Source organism: Gambusia affinis, linkage group LG03 (assembly GCF_019740435.1).
Source record: "Gambusia affinis linkage group LG03, SWU_Gaff_1.0, whole genome shotgun sequence".
Lineage (NCBI taxonomy): Eukaryota > Metazoa > Chordata > Actinopteri > Cyprinodontiformes > Poeciliidae > Gambusia > Gambusia affinis.
Genome location: NC_057870.1, coordinates 30,632,615 through 30,654,267, shown reverse-complemented (window position 1 = coordinate 30,654,267; position 21,653 = coordinate 30,632,615). Strand labels below are relative to the sequence as shown.

The 21,653-nt window shown below is 39.1% G+C and overlaps 2 protein-coding genes across 3 annotated transcripts; both read right to left on the bottom strand.

The window, feature by feature from the left end:
* Positions 1–94: 94 nt before the first annotated feature.
* Positions 95–2,609, bottom strand: LOC122828502 (zinc-binding protein A33-like). Its single transcript, XM_044112114.1, has one exon. The coding sequence runs from the start codon at positions 2,554–2,556 to the stop codon at positions 1,135–1,137; it is 1,422 nt and encodes a 473-aa protein (XP_043968049.1). The 5' UTR covers positions 2,557–2,609; the 3' UTR covers positions 95–1,134.
* Positions 2,610–4,365: 1,756 nt separating this feature from the next.
* Positions 4,366–6,643, bottom strand: LOC122828489 (zinc-binding protein A33-like). Of its 2 annotated transcripts, XM_044112102.1 has the most exons (2): positions 6,514–6,642; positions 4,366–6,276 (listed from the first exon to the last, which is right to left on the bottom strand). In XM_044112102.1, exon 2 carries the CDS (start codon positions 6,202–6,204, stop codon positions 5,059–5,061), a length of 1,146 nt encoding a protein of 381 aa, XP_043968037.1. In that variant the 5' UTR covers positions 6,205–6,276; positions 6,514–6,642; the 3' UTR covers positions 4,366–5,058. The 2 variants fall into 2 exon arrangements, with proteins under 2 accessions (XP_043968037.1, XP_043968036.1); XM_044112101.1 differs by having other exon boundaries at positions 4,900–6,643.
* Between the last annotated feature and the right edge of the window lie 15,010 nt (positions 6,644–21,653).

Genomic DNA, 21,653 nt, shown 5'->3' with positions numbered 1-21,653 from the left:
CAGGTTGTGCTGTGAAGACATCATAGCTGAATGAAATAAATGTATGAGCTTCAACTGTAGATCAATAACAAATTCAAACCATTTGTACACAAAAGACACGAAAACTGAAGCTTTTTTATTCTGAAAACAAGAAACATTCAGAACAGTGTTTCTTTATCAACAGACATAACAGGGAGACAGCAGAAAGCTCCGTTTTGAGGGTTTTGTCACAGTATTAATACTTTTACTGTGATTCACCGATGAAGATGAACCACAGAATTTTATGCTATGCGCTGTGACTCCTGTCTGTTGTAATGTATTTTGAAACAGGCAGATATCAGGACAACTCTGTTAGCAACCGCTTCACACATTAAATGGCGGATCTGTTCAGAAAAACGATTCCAAGTTTCTGACAGAATCCTATTAGAAAACATCTGCTGGTGAAAATGAACTGATTCTGATAAATGATTCAGGAAACAAATCCTTTGAAATTTAAAGCATTTGGTCAACATAACTTAATACTGAACTACTGTAAGTACCTGCTGTGAATCGTCACAACAATTAAAAACAAAACTGATGCCAGGAACCATTCCTGAACTTCTGAACAGTTTTTACAAAACAGAACTAAAAACAAACTAAAAATTTTAATTACAGTTTAGTGCATAAAAACGGATTATGATCATGAAATATTTGATCCAGTTCAAAAATTATTATTCTAAAAATGTTGTACATTTCATAATTATGAAATTTTGTACATTTCATAATTATGAAATTTTGTACATCTCATAATTACAATTAAAAAACACAGTGTCACCTGTCTAGCTCCTTCAAATACAGAATTTGAACCAAATTGTCTTGCTCCTCAGAGCCAATATTTTACACCACGTTCTCCTCTTGCAAATAATTTCAATTTTAAACAAAAATATAACTATTTTTTCATATTAATTCATAATTTCACTCAAGTCAGAACATATTTTAAATGTGTCAATCTTAAATGTATATTTCACTGGTGAACTCTGATTGTTTATTACAAATCAAAATCCCAAAATTTGAAAATGATCCAGAATATTCCAAAATATTGTTCTGAACCCAAATAGAAATGCATATCTAAACTTTTAAAAATTATTCAGAGAAATAAGAATAACCACTTTAAGTTTAGAACGAAATCTCAGGTTGACAGATTTTGATCTCAGAGGTTTTGGCATCAGCAGCATCAAAAACATAAATGTAAGCAAAGAGTTTCTCAGTGAAAGTGTCTCTGTGAGTGTAGATGTGACTCTTGTCTTCAGAGTCGTAGAAGGAAACCTCCCCTCCGTCATAATCCAGCTGGACTCTGAACCTCTGGAGATTTTTATTCCCTGACACAGTCTGACTATAACCATTAGTGTATTTTCCATCACGATGCAGCAAACACCAGATTCCATTTTCCGGCGAGGAAGATATCTGACTCTTCCTGTCAACAGACTCTTTAGCCAAACCGATCTCCCAGTATGGATGATCTCCCACCTCCACCTCCCAGCTGTGTTTCCCTGAGCTGAAGCCCTCAGAACTAAACACCCAGGTATAATTACTGTTTCTCTCTGGATTATCAGGAAGCTGCTGCTCTGTGTCTCCATATCTCACTCTGGTCAGATCATCAGACAGGTAGATCCATCCACTTGCAGTGTTTGGGTCCAGAATGACGGGACTGAACTTCACCTGGTCCTTCATCTTCTCCCAGACTCTGAAGGACAGGTTGCCCAGGTGTTTGGCCACATCTATCAGAGCTCCTGAGACCAGCTGTGGATCTGGCAGTGACCTCTGACCTCTGGCTCTGCTCTGAGTGGCTTTATAACTGCTGAGGAACGACACCTTGTCTTTCTGCAGCTCTTCTTCAACAGCAGAGATGCTGTCTGACAGAGAGGAGATCTGCTCCTCAATCCTCTTCATCTCTCTGCTGATAGTCTTCCTCTTCTGCTCCTCTTCCTCCCTCAGAGCTGCCAGTCTGGACTCCTCTTCCTCTCTCAGGAACTGGTGCAGCTTGTTGAACTCTGCTCTGATCTGTCTCTCTGTGGACAGCAGCTGCTTCTTGGAGTGTTGAATCACATCATGGTATGTTTTCTCCACTTGTTTGTGTTTGTTCCTCTTGTCCTGCAGAGACTCTAAGTCAGATTTCAGCTGCTGCTTCAGATCTCTGACTGCTTGTTCAACAGGAACCACTTTGTGACTCTGGTGGAGAGAAAACTCACAGACAGAACACACAGCTCTCTGCTCGTCTTCACAGAACAGTTTAGGGTCTTCTTGGTGTTTACTGCAGACCATCAGCTGCTTTTCTCCTGTTTCTGTCTCTGAAGATCCAGATTTCTGTCTTCCAGTAAAAGAATCAGCCAGGTCCTTCAGAGAGAAATTTATTCCTATATTCTTCTTAGAAGATTTTCTTTTACAGATGGGACAGTTCTTGTTTCCAGTTTGTTCCCAGAATTTCTTCAGGCAGTTTGAACAGAAGCTGTGGTTGCAGCTCAGAGACACAGGATCTCTGAAAGTCTCTGAACAAACATGGCAGCTCAGGAAACGTTCAAGATGAGCTCTCTCTGCCATTTTGAATTACTTGAACAGTTTCAGCTGCTTCTTCTAAAAATCTTCCAAATATTTGTTGGTTTTTCAACGGAGATTTAAAATCAAGTCCTGGCGTCTCAAACCAGTCCAAAAATGTCTGAGTTTTTGTACTTTAACCTGTCACGTGCCAAATTAAACAATCTGCTGTGAGTTTTTCATCCACCAGGTGGTGCTGTTGGACGACGTTTTTAATTTTTTTTTTTTTTTTACAGTTGGACAGAACCATTCTGATTATTATACAGTCCACATTAGGCAGATTTTTTTTAACAAATGCAAAATAACTAGGCTGTTTATTTTTCTTTTACCTTTTACTTCTTATATTTTAACATAAAGTAAACAGATAAATGTATGTTTTACAGTATTTTGTAAAATCAAATATTGTGTTTTCTGACATGTTTTTATTGAAGGTTTCATGAATAAATTCAGATTTAGCTCCTCTCCAGTCATTCTGATGTTTTCTGTTGGAGTTTGTTTGAACAGGGTTAAGAAGAGAAAGTGATTGATGTGAGAAATATCAGATGTGAAGGAAGAAAATAATTGTTCAGATGTTATAAATGAGACTCTTTGGGTCTTTCTCAATATTTACAGGTCAGATTGTTTCTTTCCATTCTCAGTGTTTCCAGCCTTTATTATATCCTGTTGCAGCATCGCTACAGCAAGTGTTTGCTTCTGATCAGCAACCTTCACTTTTGTTGAGTAAAAATAAAATCAGTCTCTTCAAGAAGCACTTCTCTGTTCTTTCATAGTTGTTTACAGCTAAACCGAATTAAACAGAGGTTATTTGATTTTAGATGTTTAAACTGGAAGAGTGGCTGAAACTGAAGCCTGACATTAATTTTATGCACCATTTTTTATCCTGTGCTCATTATTTGTTACACATGGTTAACTTTAAGCTAAAATTAAAATGGATGACATTATATCTGCATAAATAATTCTTTCAACCTTCTAAAAACATTTTCAAACCAAACTCTGGAACCTGCCACCAGCCCAGTTCATCAGATGACATTAACTTTACTCTCTGGATGATCTCAGTATTAAATGTAAAGTTGATGAACATGTTTATGATCACACTTAGTGCTGGACATTGACACTTGACTCTCTGTACAGATATATTTCCCTGCAATTCAAGGTTTATTATCCTCCAACAGGGAGGAGCTGCTGGAGTTCAGCGGGCTGCACAGAAACCAGAACAGGAGTCAGACCAAATGTCACCAAACAATGAGCAAACCCGTCCCAGGTGGGTGTGCTCCAGTTTATCTTGTAGCTATACTCAGATGATAGTTACAAGCCTGCAGGTGTCTCTGTACCTTTCACATCAGTCCCTGAACGCCTCTTGAAGTTTTCAGTGGAAGGGAATTTAGGTGGTAGCATAGAATCCCCAACAGGTCCTTGCATTGGGAACGTGAGGGAAGCACTGGACTTTGGACCTCCTTGATGTCACACAGATTCAAAAAGTGACTTGTTCTTCTCGACCTCTCCCCCCGAAATACATTATAATAGATTAATCTCTGCAGTGTGCATCTGTCTCCAGCAGGTGGCGCTGTGAGGACATCAGAACGTTTTCCTGCTCTTGTTCATCACAAAATCTTTCAAAGGGAATAATTTCTCCAAAACGTTGTTAGCAGAATAACAAGTTCAAATAATTTATACAAAGGAAATACCTGAAGACTGAAGGTTTTCCATCCTGCAGCAGGAAACAGTTCAGTTCAGTTCAGTGACTCTTTATCATCAGACATTTTCTCACTGAAATATATCTAGATGTGTTCATAATGAAACATGAAACTCAGTGAAGCTCAGAGTTTTATTCAACAGCCAAATTAAAATAAACATGTTAAAGCAAAGAAGGAACTTTTAAAGTTAACAAAATGATTTTCAGCAACTGTTTAAATTTTATAGAAATCAGTTTTAGATTGAAGAACAGAAAAATTATAACAGAAAACAGAGAAAAAAGTAAATCTGAATATTTATTAATAAATGTTTTCCTGCAAAATAAATCATTAAACAATTTTAAAAAGACTAGAGAACCCAGTTAACAACTTGTAAAAATATTTGATCCTTTTTCTGAACTTCTAATAACAGTTTTTACAAAACACAGAAACAAACTAAAAATAATCATCTTTGTTGGAATTAAACAGAATAAGAAGAAATATTAAATGGTTGTGAGAATTTTGGATAAAGATTAATTAAATATTGTTAATAGTCTGAACATTAATTAACAGTTTTTTTTTCCATTCAATTGAAAAGAAAAACTGAAGACAAAAAAAATCATAAAATTAACAATTTTCTACTAATTTCAGACAACAGAAAAATTTAAAATCAAGATATTTTATTGATTTATTTTTGTTAATTTCAAATAAAAGTTAAAAACCTTAAAATGATCAAGGATATTTATTAAAGATTTAAAAGGAAAGTTTGTTTGACTGCAAATAGAAACTTTGATTTAAAAATACAAAATGATTCAGAGAATTAAAACAACTTTGAACTTTAAACAGAAAAATCAGTTTCATAGATTTTGATCTCAGATGTTTTGGCATCAGCAGCTTTTCCAACACTGAAATAAGCAAAGAGTTTCTCAGTGAAAGTGTCTCTGTAAGTGTAGATGTGACTCTTGTCTTCAGAGTCGTAGAAGGAAACCTCCCCTCTGTCATAATCCAGCTGGACTCTGATCCTCTGGAGACTTTTATTCACTGTCACAGTTTTACCATCACCATTAATGTATTTTTCATCATGATGATATAAACACCAGACTCCATATTTTGGTGAAGGATATATCTCTCCCTTCCTGTCAACAGACTCTTTAACCAAACCAATAATCCAGACAGGATGATCTCCCACCTCCACCTCCCAGCTGTGTTTCCCTGAGCTGAAGCAATCAGAACCAAAAACATTGGGGTACTTCATGTTTCTCTCTGGATTATCAGGAAGCTGCTGCTTTGTTTCTCCACGTCTCACGCTGGTCAGATCATCAGACAGGTAGAGACATCCACGTGCAGTGTTTGGGTCCAGAATGACGGGACTGAACTTCACCTGGTCCTTCATCTTCTCCCAGACTCTGAAGGACAGGTTGCCCAGGTGTTTGGCCACATCTATCAGAGCTCCTGAGACCAGCTGTGGATCTGGCAGTGACCTCTGACCTCTGGCTCTGCTCTGAGTGGCTTTATAACTGCTGAGGAACGACACCTTGTCTTTCTGCAGCTCTTCTTCAACAGCAGAGATGCTGTCTGACAGAGAGGAGATCTGCTCCTCAATCCTCTTCATCTCTCTGCTGATAGTCTTCCTCTTCTGCTCCTCTTCCTCCCTCAGAGCTGCCAGTCTGGACTCCTCTTCCTCTCTCAGGAACTGGTGCAGCTTGTTGAACTCTGCTCTGATCTGTCTCTCTGTGGACAGCAGCTGCTTCTTGGAGTGTTGAATCACATCATGGTATGTTTTCTCCACTTGTTTGTGTTTGTTCCTCTTGTCCTGCAGAGACTCTAAGTCAGATTTCAGCTGCTGCTTCAGATCTCTGACTGCTTGTTCAACAGGAACCACTTTGTGACTCTGGTGGAGAGAAAACTCACAGACAGGACACACAGCTCTCTGCTCGTCTTCACAGAACAGTTTAGGGTCTTCTTGGTGTTTACTGCAGACCATCAGCTGCTTTTCTCCTGTTTCTGTCTCTGAAGATCCAGATTTCTGTCTTCCAGTAAAAGAATCAGCCAGGTCCTTCAGAGAGAAATTTATTACTGTTAAATCCTTAGAAGATTTTCTTTTACAGATGGGACAATTCTTGTTTCCAGTTTGTTCCCAGAATTTCTGCAGGCAGTTTGAACAGAAGCTGTGGTTGCAGCTCAGAGACACAGGATCTCTGAAAGTCTCTGAACAAATATGGCAGCTCAGGAAACGTTCAAACAGAGCTCTCTCTGCCATTTTCTACAGAACCACTCCAGAACCAGAACTCACCAAGTCAAAGTTTCTGCAGCTTTTTCTTTAAGATCCAGTAAACCTTCGTGTTTCAGCTCAGATCTCCTCCCTGTAATGGCGTCTCAGCTCCGATCAACTCAGATAAAATACTTTCACTTTCTCTCAGTGACGATTCCAGTCAAACAGGATGTTGTGTAACTCTTCCAGGTGAACTCTGTGCTTTTGTTTTACTGCAGTATAATTTCCTTGTTCTCTTGGTAAAAAGCTGCCTTACATTTTAATAAACAAAATGTTTTATAACTCTATAAGGAGCACAAATCATTTTCTGAATCACTACAAACAATAACCATAGAGTTGTTCTGTTCATGAATATTCAGCATAAAATATTTAAACACTTTTTATCTTCAGCTGTAAGTGAAAAATTTAATTTTGGTAAAAAACTAAACAAGTTTTCATGTTTATTTTCAACAAAACTGTAAATAATTTAAAAATCATTTGTTGCTGATTTCATTCAGATCTGAAGCTGGTAGTTTGTCTAATTATCTCTTTTATCAAATCAATCTGATTCTCGCCTCCTGTTTTCTACATTCAGTCAGTTAAATATGAGCAGTGAACAAAGTTACATTCATGCTTTTAGTGTTAATATTTAATACTGAATACTAACTTTTATTATCTACCAAAAGGTAAAGAAACAAAGTGAGTTTTAAAGCTTGTTATTTCAGTTTCCTATTTTATCTGATGATTTTTCTGCCAATCAGAGAAAATCTTTCATCCTTTTAGTTCTTATGATTTTATAATTGTTGGTAAAACTCCATAAAGTTTTTCTGATTGTCATCCAGAGATCTCACTGACTGACTTCAGTTTTGTTCATTGATTGGATTTTCCAGTCTGCTGGATCAGTGAAGTTTCGTTCAATAAAGTGATGAAAATTAGATTAATATCTGCAGTGACTGTTTGTCTCAGGCAGGTGGCGCTGTGAGGACATTGTTGATTCTTTTATTCCAATATCTTTGAGTTCAGGGAAATAAATAACTTCTATGAGACTTAATGGATTTTATTACATTAATATTAAACATTCAAATGAAGAAAGAATCTAAATAACTTTTTATCCTGAACATGTTCTGCTGACACTGAACTGGATGTTTAAATCTCTGGACTTTAAAGAATATCAGTTTTCATAAATAGATGAATAAAAGAAGTAACCGTCTTTCTACTGTGAACCGTAACAGAAATCTTCCAATGTTTTTATAAAATGACATTTCAAAGTTTTTTCTTAATAAAACATTTAATGTTGCAGTGAGAAACAAATGTCAACAAATTAATGACAACCTGGATGTAGGAACTTAAATAATCAGCTGACATTTGTCCTAATAAATCAAAACTTTATCAAGTCCTTATTAGACTCTGCTGGTCTAATAATGACATATCTTCTGTATCTATATTTGCAGCTCTATATTAGTTATGAAAGTAACAGCAGATAAATTTAATCTAAAATAAGCAGAACTTTCTCATCTTCTATCTGACATCATGCTTTATAAAGATCTTTAATAGTTTGTTGATATAAAATGCATTTTGTGGAAACAGTTGCAAATAATTGTGTTGAAACTTTTCCACAAATTGAATTTAATTCACATTAAAATGTAACTTTTACAGTAACCTGATGAATTAGATGTTTCTGAGAACAACATGTTCTGATCCGATTCACTTTGTGAAGAGAAAACTCAATAATTTACTCTAAATATTAATTTACAAACTCATTCAGTAAATTAAATTATTACTGATTTTAGTTAAGTGAAACATATTGCATAGATTAATTAAACACAGATGGATGTTTGCAAGCCCTCAATAAGTTATAAAACAGAACATTTAAAATTACAATATTACATCAAATTACTAAAAAAATATTTTTAAAAATAGAAATATGGGCTAAATTAAAAGCTTGTTTTGTTTTTCTTTTCAAAAGAACTTTTGATCTGAAATCGAGACTCAGGACTTTTTTCCTTTCTTTCCTTTTTTAAATCTTAAACCCACTGAATGTTTGTTCCCATTTTCTCTTCCTTTCTTTTCCTAACTCGTCCTCCTCCTTCCAGTTTTTCCTTCTGTTCGTCCTCTGCAGCCCCAGAGGCTCAGAGGAGCGTCATGGTGGAGCGTCTCCAGGCTCCAGACACAACAGACCTGGAGCCTCTGCAGACGGAGAGCGATGAGCAACAACAATATGGACACGAGTCATTAACGACCTCATGAGCCTTTCTGGAAACATTATCAGGTTAAAGTTTTCCTTCTTCAAAACTTTCATGTTTTTCAAATAGTTTGGTAAAAACATATTGGAGACAGAAACACTGATCCTCTTTAACCATAATGTCCAATTATTTTCAGATTAGCTGCTTGTAGCGAACGCAAGCAATTAGGTCATCACTTGGTCACGTGATGCTTTTTGATATAGGACTTTAAGTTTCGTTTTCATTCAGTTGGTGTGCAAGCAGTAATTGAAAAGACAATGGACTTCTAGCAACTCCTAACCTTCTGGTTGGAGAGGCATACGGTATGGACAATTGACTGAAATATTCTTGTGTTTGTATATGTGTAATAAGTTTCATTTGAATAATTCATGTAAGGATACATGACGGTTTACTGACGTATATTTGTTACCGTGTATTTTATTGCAGTGTTCACGGTGGTCTTGAGCATTTATGCTACAGAAAATTTATTTAATAAAGCCTTTGAAACCATCAGTCGGAGCGTTGCACCTTCATCAACCAGTGAGAAAAGTTGGGAGCAGCTATAGTGAACACGTACACCGTTAACAGCGCAGCTCGGCTCGACGCCGGAGAACAACGAGGGAGGCCGCGCGGTGAAAGCAAGCTGTGAACTTCTCGCCAGCCATGCTGAGATGGATCGGGAAGAGGGGAAAAGGACCGTTGCAGCTTGAAGGCTACAACTCGCCTGCAGCTTAAAGAAACTACCGTTCGTCTTTCAACCTTGCAATCTGCTCGGACCGTTGCGATTGCAGTGACTTGCAAAATATGGCGTCGGCTTGCAATGAGGACAAGGATTGAGACTGCGCCGTTTCCACAAGTCAACACAAGAGGGCAACAACGCGCCGTGGTCGTGAGTGGTATCACCAAGCCCTTGGCTTTCAGGTTTTCAGTTGATAAGAAACATTATCACATGTAAATATTTGAATTTAAGTGTGAAAGGCCATTGTGTACATGTTTTGTGTGAATATTTCTGGCCTGTGTTATTAAGGGACTTGATATTTCTACTTTGGATTTCTTGTTTGGTTTATATGTGTATGCTTGATATTTGAAATTATTACTGAGGTTAACTTGTAGCACAAGTTTAGTTTAAGGTTTTGCTTAAGAGTTTGATTATTAATAATTCAGAAAATGGATCAAAGTGAAGAGAGTGCTCTTGTACTTGAGGGAGTAATTCAGGCTCTTGAAGAAGAAAAAATAGACTTACAAACAAAGTTAGAAACTGAAACAGATGCAACATTAAGAGACCAAATGACAGAACGCATTGCTGAAATTTGTAACAGTCTGCAAGCACATAGTGTAGAGAGTCAGGAACCAATTTCTGAATCTGAACAACCTAGGCGATCAGAAAGAGAGCGTAGACCAACCGAAAAGTGGCTTAACTATGCAAAAGAAGAGAGTGCCAAAAAGGAAAGAAAGTTTATGTTAACTTATGTAAGCTTTAAAGGTGAGGTTCAGTACATTAGGAGTCAACTCAAAGAAGAATGTGACAAAGAGAGTCTTGAAAATATGACAACTACTTTAGAAAGATATGAGTCACACCTAAAGCAGGAGTATGAAAGCTTACGTGCATTGACCACACCAAGCCAAGACATAAGACGGCGAATGGATAGCTGCACCTCAGTAACTAAGGAAGTAGTTGCTCTGTTGAAAATGCGTTGCTCAGAAATAGGCAAAGAGTTCGATGCTGCTGCAGTGAAGGAATCGCTCATCAAATTACTTCAGAGAGATGATGCGAAATCAGTATATGGGTCTACTGTATCGAGAGCTGGCGCAGGTAGCGTAGCAGGAAGTCGAATGTCAATAAAAAAAACGGAAGTAGCTGCACGTTTAGCATCCAAACGTGCTGAAATAAACAGAGAGAGTGAAATAGCTGCACAAAGAAAGGAAGTGTTTGCTCAGCAAGAGAAGTTGAAAATGTTGGAAAACCAAAGGGATCTGGAAGCTATGCAAGCTGAATATGATGTGTATGAGGAGGAGGAAATGAAAATGAATGTTGAAACAGGAGAAAAGCAAGAAATAACTCTGCCTCCAAGTCAGCCCCAAGGAGAAAGGAAAAGTATATCTCTGTCTCCAGGTCAGTTCCAAACTCAGTATAACCCAGCGCCATGTGCTCAGATTGAAACACCAGTCCCTCTTCGTTCTGAAAAACAGTCAGAGCAAAAGCTGAATGATGCGACGCTAGTGCAAGCCTTCAAAGAATCTCTGATGATGACAAGACTTCCAGCACCGGAGCCATCCGTTTTTACTGGTGATCCGCTGAAATTCACTGAATGGCGTACCAGCTTTAAAGCCTTAATAGAGACTACCTGTACAAGCCCAGCACATAGACTGTTTTATCTCAGAAAATACATAAGCGGAGATGCGCTGTCTGTGCTGGAAGGAACTTTTTACCGAAGTGATGATGAAGCATATACGCAAGCCTGGGATGCACTGAACAAGCGCTATGGACACCCATTCATAGTGCAAAGAGCCTTTAGGGGTAAACTTAGTAGCTGGCCCAAGATAGGACCAAAAGAGCCACTAAAATTAAGAGAGTTCAGTGATTTTCTTGTGTCATGCAAAAATGCAATGCCTCATATATCAGGTCTTAAAGTTCTAGACGATTGTGAAGAGAATCAAAAGCTACTCCAGAAACTTCCTGACTGGGTAACAACTCGATGGAATCGAATTGTCACCAAGGAATTGGATGACTGCAAGCCATACCCAAGTTTTGAAGTATTCTCAAACTTCTTAGCCGAGGAGGCACGCATTGCCTGCAACCCGGTTTCCTCGCTTCATGCCTTGAAGAAGACAGACGAGAAACCAGGCACAGAAGTAAAACGCATCAAGGCCAGAACCCTAGTGACAACAACAAGGGTTGCTCAAAGGAAAGATCCTCCAGCTAAGAATTCAGGTGAATCAGCAGGCTCGACAAATAATTCACCTGCTGCTCAAACAAAGAATCAAATAAAATGCATATGCTGTCAAGAAAACCACTTCATTTACAAATGTGAAAAGTTTGCTGCTCTGACTCTTGAAGAGAAGAAAGCGTTTGTGAAAACCAACAAGATGTGCTTCGCCTGCTTGAGAGTTGGCCATGTTGCAAAAGATTGTCGGAAAAAGGCTACATGCAATGTTTGTAGAAAAAGCATCCAACTCCGCTTCATGACGAACTGCTCAAGAGGAGAAGCCTGAAGCCAACCAACAGAGAGACAGTACCGCTATTGCTTCATGTAGTATGAACATGGCGAATGCTGAACACACTTCAATGATTGTCCCAGTGTGGCTGTCTAGTACTGTTAAGAGTAGCCCAGAGATCTTAGTGTATGCTCTGTTAGATACACAAAGTAGCAATACATTTGTCACTGAAGATGTGTGTGAAAAACTAGAAGCACACACTGAGCCAATTAAGCTCAAGTTGTCAACAATGACTGACAGGTCAATAGTGAATTGTCACAGAGCCTGTGGGTTAAAGGTCAGAGGATACAGTTCCAAAGAATGCATTGAACTACCACCAGCTTACACTCGAGACGATATTCCGTTGGAGAAGACCAGCATTCCAACTCGAAACAGCCAAAGGATGGACACATTTTAGCATAGCTGACGAGATGCCAGATTTGCTAGACTGTTCTGCTGGACTGCTAATAGGCTACGATTGTCAGAGCTCTAAAACCAAAAGAAGTCGTATCCGGAGCAGAGCATGAGCCATATGCAGTGAAAACAGACCTCGGGTGGAGCGTGGTTGGTGCCAAAACGCCTAATACTGGTGGAGAAACAAATGCAGGATTCTGCTATCGCACCTCTGTAAAGGAAATTCCACCTATTACACCTGTATGTGCGATTAAGGCTCTTGAGAGAGATTTTCAGGATACAAATCCTACAGATGTAACGATCTCCCAAGAAGATGTTCAGTTCCTACAAATTCTGAAAGAGGGAATCCATCATAATGACAATGGTCATCTGGAGATGCCTCTGCCTTTCAGAGAGCGTCCCCAGCTTCCTGACAACAAGCATCTAGCCACAGTTAGGCTGAAACATCTGAAAAGAAAAATGGACAAAAATTCCAAATACAAGGAGGACTATGGTCAGTTCATGGTCAATGTTTTCAAAGATGGTGATGCAGAGGAAGTCCATGCAACATCAAAAGATGGGAACACCTGGTACATACCACACCATGGAGTGTACCACCCGCGAAAGCCAGAAAAGATTAGAGTTGTCTTCGACTGCTCTGCCAAATATGAAGGCACTTCGTTGAATGACCACCTTCTCACGGGACCGGATTTAACCAACGCCTTGACTGGAGTGCTGTGTCGGTTCCGACAGTATCCAATTGCAATCAACTGCGACGTGGAGAAAATGTTCCACCGCTTTCATGTCACTCCAGAAGATCGGGATTTCATGAGGTTCCTGTGGTGGGAGAATGGGAACACAGCAAGTGAGCCCAAGGAATACCGCATGAGGGTGCACATATTTGGAGCGTCATCATCGCCAGGTTGTGCGAATTACGGTATGAAATACCTCGCCACCAAATATGAGCATGAGTACCCCATGGCAGCAAGCTTCATCCGCAGAAACTTTTATGTGGATGATGGTCTTGTCAGTTTGGACACCGTGGAAAAGGCCAAGCAACTTGTTCATGAAGCAAGAGAAGTCTGTCAGAAGGGACAGCTGCGTCTGCACAAGTTTATTTGCAATAACGAAGAGGTTTTGGAGAGCATTCCAGAGAGTGAGCGTGCTCCACAAGTCAAGGACGTGGACTTAAACTACGCAGAGCTACCAGCTCAGAGAGTGCTAGGAGTTAAGTGGAACATCGAAAAGGATGTCTTCTCATTCAATGTGGTCCAACAAAAAAGAACAGCCACTCGACGAGGCATCTTATCCACAGTCGCCAGCATATATGATCCGCTAGGATTTCTGGCCCCCTACATTTTGACTGGGAAAAGAATCTTGCAAGAAATGTGCAAGCGAGGTGTAGGTTGGGATGAGCCTGTCCGCCGGAGCTAAGGCCGAAGTGGGAGGCATGGCTCAATGACCTGAACAATCTTCAAACCGCTCAAATAACAAGGTGCTTTGTTCCCAACAATCTTGGCATGATCCAGAAAATAGAGCTGCATCACTTTTCCGATGCCAGTAACGATGGCTATGGGCAGTGCTCGTATATCAGGATCGTGGCTGAAGAACAAGTCCATTGCACTTTAGTTATGGCCAAGGCTAGGGTGGCACCCATGAAGATTGTCAGTATTCCACGTCTAGAGCTCACCGCTGCCACAATCTCTGCAGCCGTAAGTAAAGTTCTCAGAGAAGAGCTTGACTTGAAGATCGATGCTGAGTACTTTTGGACGGATTCACAAGTGGTACTGGGGTATATCAAGAATGAGGCCCGCTGTTTTCACGTTTTTGTTGCAAATCGGATTCAGAAGATCATAGACTCTACTGACCCCAATCGATGGTTTTACGTTGAAACAAGTCAAAATCCGGCAGATTATGCTTCAAGAGGACTCAAGGTGGCAGATCTGATGGCATCAGATTGGCTAAAGGGACCTAAGTTCTTATGGGAACAAGAAATTGTGACTAATCCAACAACCCCAGAGCTTCTCATAGGTGACCCAGAGGTCAAAATCCTGAAAACTGATGTTGTGCAGGAAGATAATCTCCTGATAAGGCTGGCAAGGTTTTCAGACTGGGTCACTTGCCTTAATGTCATTGCTCGCATTCAGAGGCTGGCTCTTAGGGACGTATCTGGGCCTGTTACAGTGGAGGAGCGAAAGAAAGCAGCTCTCGTGCTGATCAAGTTGGCACAAATGGAAGCATTTGGAGAAGAGCTAAAGCTGCTCAGCCAATCACAAAAACTCAGGAGAACTCACAAAATGTATGAACTCGATCCGTTTCTTGAGGACGGAGTGCTCAGAGTTGGTGGCAGGTTAAGAAGGTCATCAGCATCACTAGAGTTCAAACATCCCGTAATACTCCCGAAAGAAGGCATCATAACGCATCTGATACTTGATCATTGCCATAAAAGAACACAGCACCAAGGCCGAGGGCAAACACTGAACGATCTCAGAGCCAATGGCTACTGGATTATGGGTGCTAGTAAAGTTGTGGCCAAGCACATCAGGAGTTGCGTGACCTGTAAGAGGCTGCGGGGTCGAACTGAAGAACAGCGTATGGCTGACCTGCCTGTTGATCGAATAGAGCCATCTCCTCCTTTCTCATATACAGGCATTGACTGTTTTGGCCCTTTTTACACGAAACAAGGTAGAAAGGAGTACAAGAGATATGGGCTGTTGTTAACATGCCTAAGCTCTAGAGCCATTCATATCGAGATGCTCGACGACCTGACAACTGATGCATTTCTAAATGCATTAAGATGTTTCATCGCAATAAGAGGAACAGTCAGACAAATTAGATCTGACAAGGCACAAATTTGTAGGAGCAAAGAGTGAGTTGGGAAAGTGCTTAATGGAACTTGACAAGGAAAGGATTGCGACCTATCTCGAAAGGAATGTGACTTCCTTATGAATGTTCCGGAAGCCAGCCATATGGGAGGCATATGGGAGCGTCAGATTCGGACGACAAGGAGCGTGATGAGTTCTGTCTTAGCTCAGGCTAACGGAAGACTGGATGACTCCTCTTTAAGAACGTTTTTCTATGAGGCCATGTCCATAGTCAACAGTCGCCCGCTGACAACAGACACCCTAACTGATCCCAAAGGTGCTGAACCCTTGACACCCAATCACTTGCTTACTATGAAATCTACAATACCCCTTCCACCTCCAGGAAAGTTCGTTCAAGAAGATCTGTATGCAAGAAAAAGATGGCGAAAAGTACAGTATCTCTCGGAACAGTTCTGGAACAGGTGGCGCCGAGAATACTTGACCAACATCAGCCTTCTCAGCAGTGGCATGCAACCAGACGAAACGTGCATATTGGAGATGTAGTCATCGTCAAGGATGAAAACACTCCCAGAAATGAGTGGCCACTAGCTAGAGTAGTTGAGGCACTAGAAGATGATGATGGTCTCGTACGAAAGGTGAAAATACAAGTAGGCCAAAGTAAGTTAGGACCAAAGGGTGAGCGCTTAACACAGCCTTCATTTCTTGAGCATCCAGTGCAGAAATTAGTTGTGTTAGTTGAATACTATTCAAAATAACTCAGCATTAACATGAAAATCAGTCACCTATTGTAAGATCTATTTATGGAAATTTTGGGTTAAGGTTAACTTTGAAGTTATTGAAAATTACATGTTTTATTTCTTTGCATATGGTGAAAATAAACCTTTTGTAATTTTGGTGGCAGTGTAGCGAACGCAAGCAATTAGGTCATCACTTGGTCACGTGATGCTTTTTGATATAGGACTTTAAGTTTCGTTTTCATTCAGTTGGTGTGCAAGCAGTAATTGAAAAGACAATGGACTTCTAGCAACTCCTAACCTTCTGGTTGGAGAGGCATACGGTATGGACAATTGACTGAAATATTCTTGTGTTTGTATATGTGTAATAAGTTTCATTTGAATAATTCATGTAAGGATACATGACGGTTTACTGACGTATATTTGTTACCGTGTATTTTATTGCAGTGTTCACGGTGGTCTTGAGCATTTATGCTACAGAAAATTTATTTAATAAAGCCTTTGAAACCATCAGTCGGAGCGTTGCACCTTCATCAACCAGTGAGAAAAGTTGGGAGCAGCTATACTGCTTTTGAAGCATAAAATGGTTAAATTAGCTTAATAACACTTTAAATAAATCACTATTGTTTTATAGATAATAATATAAATTACTTTAAATCAACAAAGTCAAGTTCTTTTGTAAAACACATTTTAGCAACAAGGAAGTTCAAAGTTCTTCACATCATAAAAATTTATGAAACGAGAAATAGATATTATTAATATTATCAAAATCATCAAGCAAATAGAGATTAAATATTCTGATCAGTGCTGCACATATTACTAATGAAACCAGCTGGGTTTTAGTCTGGATTTAATGGAAATCAGTGTTTCGGCTGTTTTGCAGGTTTCTGGAAGTTTGTTTCAGATTTGTGGTTCATAGAATCTGAATCTCCATGTTTGGTTCTGGTTCTGGTTGCAGAGCAGAACCAGAACCAGAAAACCTGAGAGATCTGGAAGGATTTTAATCTGTTGTATCAAAGATGCAACAAAAAGTTCACTTGAGCAGATTTATGGTGAAACGTCTGTGAGTCGGTTCTGATCCACTTCAGACACAGTTAGCCTGAATCCCTGAAGGAACATATCGATGCTCTCTGATTAGAAAACTGACTTTTATGGTTTTCACAGTTGAAACTAATTTCTGATCCATTGCACTAAATAAAGTTTCTTCCATGTAAAAATATTTATCAGAGCCAAAATCAAGGTTCATCCTGACAGACATACAGACACACTTAGAACAATTTACAGACCAATAAATCTAACAGTCGGGTTTTGGACAGTGGGAGGAAGCCGGAGAACCCAGAGAGAACGTAATGCAGAAAAACCCCAGGCTGGGATTTGAACCCAGGACCTTCTTGGTGCAAGGCATCAGTGCTGCCAACTGTGACACAGAGACAAAATACGTTCATGGAAATGAGGAAAAATCTTGGATCCACATTGGAAATGTCTCTCAGAGATTTCCTAACTATGGGAATATTTCTTAAGAATTTATTGTCAGCAGAAGACTGGAGTTTAAGACGCCTGAACGAAAGTGATCGACTCCTGAGGACGAGTCGACGCAGTGCCATTTAAAATATAAAGTTTAAGTAAGAGAAAGATGTTTTGCAGGTTTATTCAGAGTATCAATAGAGTTGGTAGTGACTTTAAAACAATCAGATCCACTACAGATATGTTGTTTCCACAGTCCTGGTGTGGATCTTCAGATCACTGATCCTCCGATCGTTTCCACAGCAACAGGAACATGAACTCCATCAGTCAGACTGGTTTTATCTCCGCTCTGAGAGTGAACTCCACCAGGACACCAGGATGACATGCAAACTGTGCAGGAAGTCCAGTCCTGACATTTCATCACCATTCAACATTCCAGCATCAGCATTAATTTAATTTAGTACAAAAACAAAGTTTAGGCTCTGGTCCCTCACAGTCAGAGCATAAAAAACACAAACATCCTCCAGAAGCTTTAATCTCAGTCAAGTTGCTTCAGTTATTTACAGATTTCAACCTGCATCTTAACGGCAAACTGACGTTTCAGTAAACATGAACCACAGCGAATGGAGCCAACAGGGAGAGGTTGGCGAATAAAAGTTCAAGATGTTCTGATTTAATCAGGTTTAAAAACTGTTTCAGATTCACCAGACGGTTCCAGATTCTGGTGATTAACAGACACACATCAACAGAACCAAACTGTCAGGAAATAATCACTAAAGACAAAGTATTTATTGATTATTGCTCATGGGAGAGTAATCCTCTTGCAATCTGAGGGTTGTGGGTTTGATTCCAGCTTCCTTCTGAAGGAGCTTAACCTGCATTTTGGTGTATGAACGTGTTTATCATCACAATTATGTGAACGTGGGTTCAGTGAAAATTGTTTGTATGAAATATAACAGAAATTGAGTCTGTTTGTGTTTTCAGTGAATCTCAGACACATCAGAGCAAAAAGAATCAGATCTGGGAACAAACTATGGAGGATCTTCATTCATCAGATGAAGGGAAATGAAACAATGCAAACAGAGATGGACAGACTGAACAATGAAAGAATGAAATTTAAAATACAAAGTGAGGCAAAGTCACTGAAATCTACCCAGAACCACAAAGATTTATAGACCAGGAAATGAAGAATCTCTCTGGGGCTCTGGTTCCAAATCTTCCCAAAGACATAAAGACCAGGAGGACCATCCCTGTTTTTATGTCTTTTATATCTTTTAATGTCTATAAAGATCTCTGCTGTGAATAAAACAAATAAAAGAGCCACAGTGGTTGCTGGTTTAAAACCTTTGAAATAAGTCAGTTCTCTGATCAGCTCCATGTTTCCTGAACTTCCTCCTTCAGCAGCAGAACAGCAGATATTTACCAGGTAAAAATTCAACCTGGATTAAATGGAAGCTGAGTAGTAGATGAACTAAAATGATTTTCATTTTCCAGTAATGGGAAGATAAAGTAAAAAAATCTTCATGTTTTGGTTCATAATTTGTCTTCATGAAACCAAAGGAAGTCTCCAGATTCTGCAGCTGCTCTGCTGGAAGCTGAAACTCCTGAAGACGACAGACGATGTTTTTCAGCTGAAGCTCAGATTCTGATGTTGTTCAGCCAACAGACGTCTTCTTAACCGCGTCGCTCTCCATCGGCACGTCGTCTGCTTCCTGCCGTCGGTCCTCTGATGGGTCACAGTAAACCTGCACAGGCTTCTGGTGGTTCATAACAGGCCGATTTTATTCATGCACAGAGAAAATCATCAGGATTTTCACTTCCAATGCTACTGGCGCTTTGTTCAGCGATGTTGTCTGAATATTTTAAATCATTGCTATGTGTTTTAGTCATCAGCATTTTGTTTCTTCTCCTGGATGCCAGAGATTAAATGATTTTTCTCTTAATGAAGCTTAATTGTCTAAAAGCTGAAGGAAGCCTCATTTACAGCAAACAGACAGGATCATTTTAGAAAATTTGCACATTTTTTAAAGGTTGTAACATTAAAAACAACCTTAGTGTCAAATCTTGAAGACGAGGAAGTGAATTAATCTGTAAATTTATCAAAACAACATTTCTGAAGACAAAGCAGAAGGAGAACCAGGTTTTTACTGTCTTACATTAATTTCAAAGCAAATTCTTTTCAAAAAGAAACTTTTTGGACCTTTTTGTTTATTTCATCTTTGCTATAAAACAGTTTTGTCTCTTTAAGCTCAAACCACAGAAACGGACCCAAAACCAAACGGCTCCATTTTCCTTTTGATCAGTTCGTCTCTCGTTTCTCTGAAAGTCGTTCCTGCAGACAAACTGACGATCCTACATTCTGTTTCCTGCAGATCTTTTCAGGAGAAAACTTGGTGTCTTAAACCTTAAAAAGGAGCGACGGTGACCCATCAGAGCCATAGCCGTGTTTGTTTGTGGGAACTCTTCTTTTCTTCAGGTTGTTCTGACTTTTCTTCTGGTTCCTTCTGGAACCAGAGCTGAGAGTTTTCTGGGGTAAAAAGTTCACATCAGAAATTCAGTTTGTGTTTGGCAGATGAGATCCACTGTGAAGCTTCATGACATTTGTCTCTGCCAGACTCTGCTGCCTTTCTGTCTTGTTTTTATCATGTAAGAAATGCAAAAAATCACCAAAACAGCAAAGATTACAGGACATAATCCAACCTCCATCAGGTCGTCAGGTGGAAACTTACAGAATCTGTAATGATTTAAGATTTAAACTAAAATGTTTTAAAAAGGAAAACATGATAAACTGAAACTCTAAACCTTGTTTTGGGTTTGGGAGCGTTTCTCATATGAAATGAGAGTAAATGAGGGAACGTCGAGTTTCTGAAAACATTTTCTTTGTCTCGTCCTCAGAGGAGCTTCAGGAAACCTGAAACCTCCAAAAACTCCAGATGAAACAGGAAGTTTAAACTGTGAAGACGGAGGCAGATCTGAAAGGTGGAAATGAGGAAAATGAGCTGTTTGTTAGTTAAAGGTATAAATGTAAAATAAACAGAGAACTAGAACTAGAACTCGACTCAACTTCATTTCTGAGTCTGTAATTTTCCAACTAATCGTATTTTAATTAAGATTTTCATACAAAATAATCAACATTTTCAATTCAAAACCATTTTTGCTGCTGAGTTATTGAATAAATGACAGATATTTATGGGTTTTAATCTGGTATTCGGGTTTGTGTCTAAGTTTCCACCTGCAGGTTGAACAGTTTGGATTCTGTTCTTCTGACAGTGACAGACCTGCTGCATGATGCTGCCACCACCGTGCTTGTTCATCATAAATCACTGAATCTTAAAATCTGTTTTTTTGTATCGACCTTCCAAACCGCTCCGGTCTTCCGGTTCCGGTTCTGGTTCTGGTTCTGGTTCTGGTTCTGGTTCTGGTTCTGCTCTGCATCTGAACCAGAACCAAACATGGAGATTCAGCTTCTGTGCACCACAAATCTGGAACAAACTTCCAGGAAACTGTAAAACAGCCGAAACACTGACTTCCTTTAAATCCAGACTAAAATCCGTCTGTTTAGAATCGACTTTGACTTTTAATTCATTTTCATCACTTTCTTTTATTTTGTCAACGTAATGTTTCTTTTGTTTGTTGCGTTAAAGTTTTATTATGTAAATAACTTTGAACTTTCTCGTCAATGAAATGTGATATTGAAGTAAAATTACCTCACCTAAAATTACAACAGAATAGAAATTAGTTCAGTTGCTGCAAAATCATAAATGTTGTAAATGAAACTTTAGAGTTTGCAGAAACAAAACCTCAAAGAACTGAAACATTTTTAAAGAAGATTTTCACAAATTTCCTCAACAGGGAGACAGATGATGAAACTATGGGACAGTTTTTCACCAGTTATGTTTCCAATTTGATTTAATCTTTATTTGATTAATAACAGCTGGAATCTGTTGTGTGTTTTTATGTATTTGAGGTGAAATATAAATTATAATAGAATAATGTGTTCTCTGGTTTTTATTCCTCTGGTTGCATTGTTTTACCTCCTGCATTATCTGCACAGCTGTGAACTCTGCAGTCTTTTTGCCACAGGAAGTTCAGTCCAGGAAGAGAAATCAGTATTTTACAGTCCTGACAGTTCCTGCTGGATGTACTTGTGGGTGTCAGGCTGCAGAGAGTCGTGTGTGTTGCTGAATTCAGAGTAGAGCTTATGCATCATGAAAGCTTTGACTGAAAGTTTCCTGCTTGAGTTGTTCCAACCTCTCACCTCAGGAAAGTGCCAAAAACTTTTCAACAGAAATTCAGAAAAAGAGCGTAAAACAGGAACCATAAAGAATCATAAAAAGCTTTAACTGATG